This window comes from Agrilus planipennis, unplaced genomic scaffold, assembly GCF_000699045.2.
Source record: "Agrilus planipennis isolate EAB-ADULT unplaced genomic scaffold, Apla_2.0 scaffold239, whole genome shotgun sequence".
Taxonomy (NCBI): Eukaryota; Metazoa; Arthropoda; class Insecta; order Coleoptera; family Buprestidae; genus Agrilus; species Agrilus planipennis.
This window is the reverse complement of record NW_020442381.1, coordinates 303,336-305,981: the sequence shown is the minus strand read 5'-3', so window position 1 is coordinate 305,981 and position 2,646 is coordinate 303,336. Positions and strand designations below refer to the sequence as shown.

The 2,646-nt window shown below is 34.1% G+C and overlaps 1 protein-coding gene across 1 annotated transcript in view; it reads right to left on the bottom strand.

The window, feature by feature from the left end:
• Window positions 1-2,646, bottom strand: part of LOC108741717 (brachyurin-like) — a 16,940-nt gene that overhangs the window by 8,661 nt on the left and 5,633 nt on the right. Inside the window, exon 2 of the mRNA XM_025980095.1 lies at window positions 2,036-2,161. Within this exon, the coding sequence (XP_025835880.1) occupies window positions 2,036-2,161 (126 nt within the window). The remainder of the gene's footprint in view (window positions 1-2,035; window positions 2,162-2,646) is intronic.

Sequence of the window (2,646 nt, the reverse complement as noted above, 5' to 3'; positions counted from 1 at the left end):
GCGTAGTCCGGAGGGACTGCCCGCCCACCAGCATTACTGGCTGGTGGGAATGAAACCCCCAAAAGTTTTTTTTTTTTTTCATATCATTACAGTCTCCCGTCTACCGCTTCTACTAACGTTCATAAGTGCATGTATTATTGTTTTCATTTTTGTTGGTGTCTTTGTTATTGTTGTATTATCTTGTTCTTTTTGCCACTTTGTTCTCGTTTGTATGTTTCACTCCTTTTGCCTTTTTGTTACTTGTGTTTTCGATTGTTATTTTTATAAATTATTAGTGTTTTCTTGATATTTAAATAATATCCACCAAAAGACACTAAACATGCAAAACGTACCTGATGACGACTGCAGGTGAGTACCTGTAGACGATTTAGTGCCTCACCTCAAATATCGAGTGGGACGAGTAAGTCTGACTCAGCGTCACAGATCTGAGCATGACGGTTCACTTGCGAACACTTGTAAGAGATAAAATAACAAAATGCTCACTTCAAAATTTTTTTTAGGCCTATCGACTCCGAAAACATCGAAATTAGGACGACATTACCAACACAAACGGCGAAACCACGACCTAACACACTCACATTTACTTTTAAAAACTAATAAATTTTTGATGTTAATAATTATAATACTGGTAAAAACAAATTTGTCATTATCATGTGCATTTTAAACACCTAATATTCTACGTAGTTAAACTCGAGTTCTCTGGCTGTTATTTGTGAAAATAATTTCTTCCCGACGTTTCGACCACCGAACGACCTTTAAGAGAATTTCGACCGAGACGACCACCACGCCACCCTTGTGAATGCCAGTCGCAGTTGCAGACGAAACATAAGGAATAATGATCAGAAAACCCGAGTTTAGCTACGCACATTAGTGTTGCACAAATCTCCGCTTCCGCTTCCGTAATTACAGAAGTTCCACATACATTCTCACATTTTTGTAACGGAAGCTTATCGGAACTTAGAAAAATGTTATTTCTCATCTTTTTGTAAATCAATATATCCGAATAATAAAACAAGTTGTAAAAATTTGCACTTGCATCGTTAATATCAACAAAATAATCCCAAATGACCCTTTCTTTTTTAACTTCAAAATTGCACTTTTAACTCAAAATTTACACCACTGAGCAAACATAAATAAACATAACTGAAGTAGTATTTTCGAAATGAAGTTATTAGAAGAATTGGTTAAGGGGGAGTTTTAAGTCCTGGATGTTTATAGATTGATGTAGAAAACTAATAAGAGAATAAAATTGGGAAAATATCGAACGAATTGTAAATGTATTATCAACCGTTTACGATTATGAAGTATTAGTGTCAAAGCAGCGTTATAGCCGGCAAAATTTTGTTAATAATTAAAATGTCCCTGTCCAAATAACTTTATTATAGTTTAGGGTCTAAATCCATCTCCTAGTATTTCGTATATTGACATTNAAGTGTTTCTCATCTTCATAACTTTCCAATCTCATTGCTACCCTATTAGTACCCTACTTTCATCCACCAACTATTAGCCCCTTCTTCACAATTTTTTTGAAAATTTCTTTTTGATAACATAGTCAGTCATTATCCCGTCTTCCTACCTTCTGGTACTGCTTAATACACTTCATAAGTTTTATCGCCGATCATCTTTCCTTGTTAAGTTTATAAATATATTGTTGTGTTGTTGTCTTGTTATTTAGTGTTTATTCTTTCGTTATTAACTCCTCCAAAAACTCTAACAAACTATAAAGTGGCCAACATGCCAAAATCTTACGATTAGACAAACGGCAATTCTCCATCTATATAGCTACAGAGTTTTTACGTCACTAGACCCCTATATTGCCAACTCACGTACAGGACCGGCTTCGGATCTTAAACTATTTTGAGTTTCTTATTGCCCTTAACCACTCTGTTGTACTCTTTGTGCGATAATTTATAGCATCTAGTTTACACCCTCCAAAGCTCGGCACTTATTTCTATTAAACCCTTTATATACAATATCGATTAACTCCCAAGATTTTGATCAAATTTCAAACATTTCAACTATTTTCAATGCTTACTTGGTATGGTAAAGAGTTTCGTGCAGCTTCATTACCTCCTACGATCTTTATTTCTTCAGAGGATGCAAGCGAATTGGGTACTGCGGGAGCAGGTTTAATATTAGACCAATCCCTAATTACGTGAGCCTGTAAATATCTCAAAAAGTAAGTAATTTCATTCGTAAATTATTAAAAGTGTAAACTTAATGGGAAATTGGGTCACTTCAATGATTTCCGAATGTGATGTGTCTAATTAAAGATAATCACTATTTATTGAATAAAATATATACAATATACAAAAGACAAATTTAGCGGTAAAATAATTGGTTGGTTGGTACTGTCCCGGCAAAACAGCTTAGTAACTCTACTAAAACAAACTAACTAACTGGTAAACACTAGTGCTCCAACTTTCTCCTTTGTTATGGTAACAAAAATCTCTAATGGTAGTAAAATTCTTAGAATCTTTGCTGTTAAGAATACGTACATATTTAAGCCTGAGGGTTCAGATGGTCATAAAATAAGGTAAAAGTTGTTATTTTGTTTGACTTAAAGAACGTATTTCTGTTTGCTTCAAAAATGAAACAGGAATAATCGGAATATTTGAAAATAAATAGGACGTTCGGTTTCACATA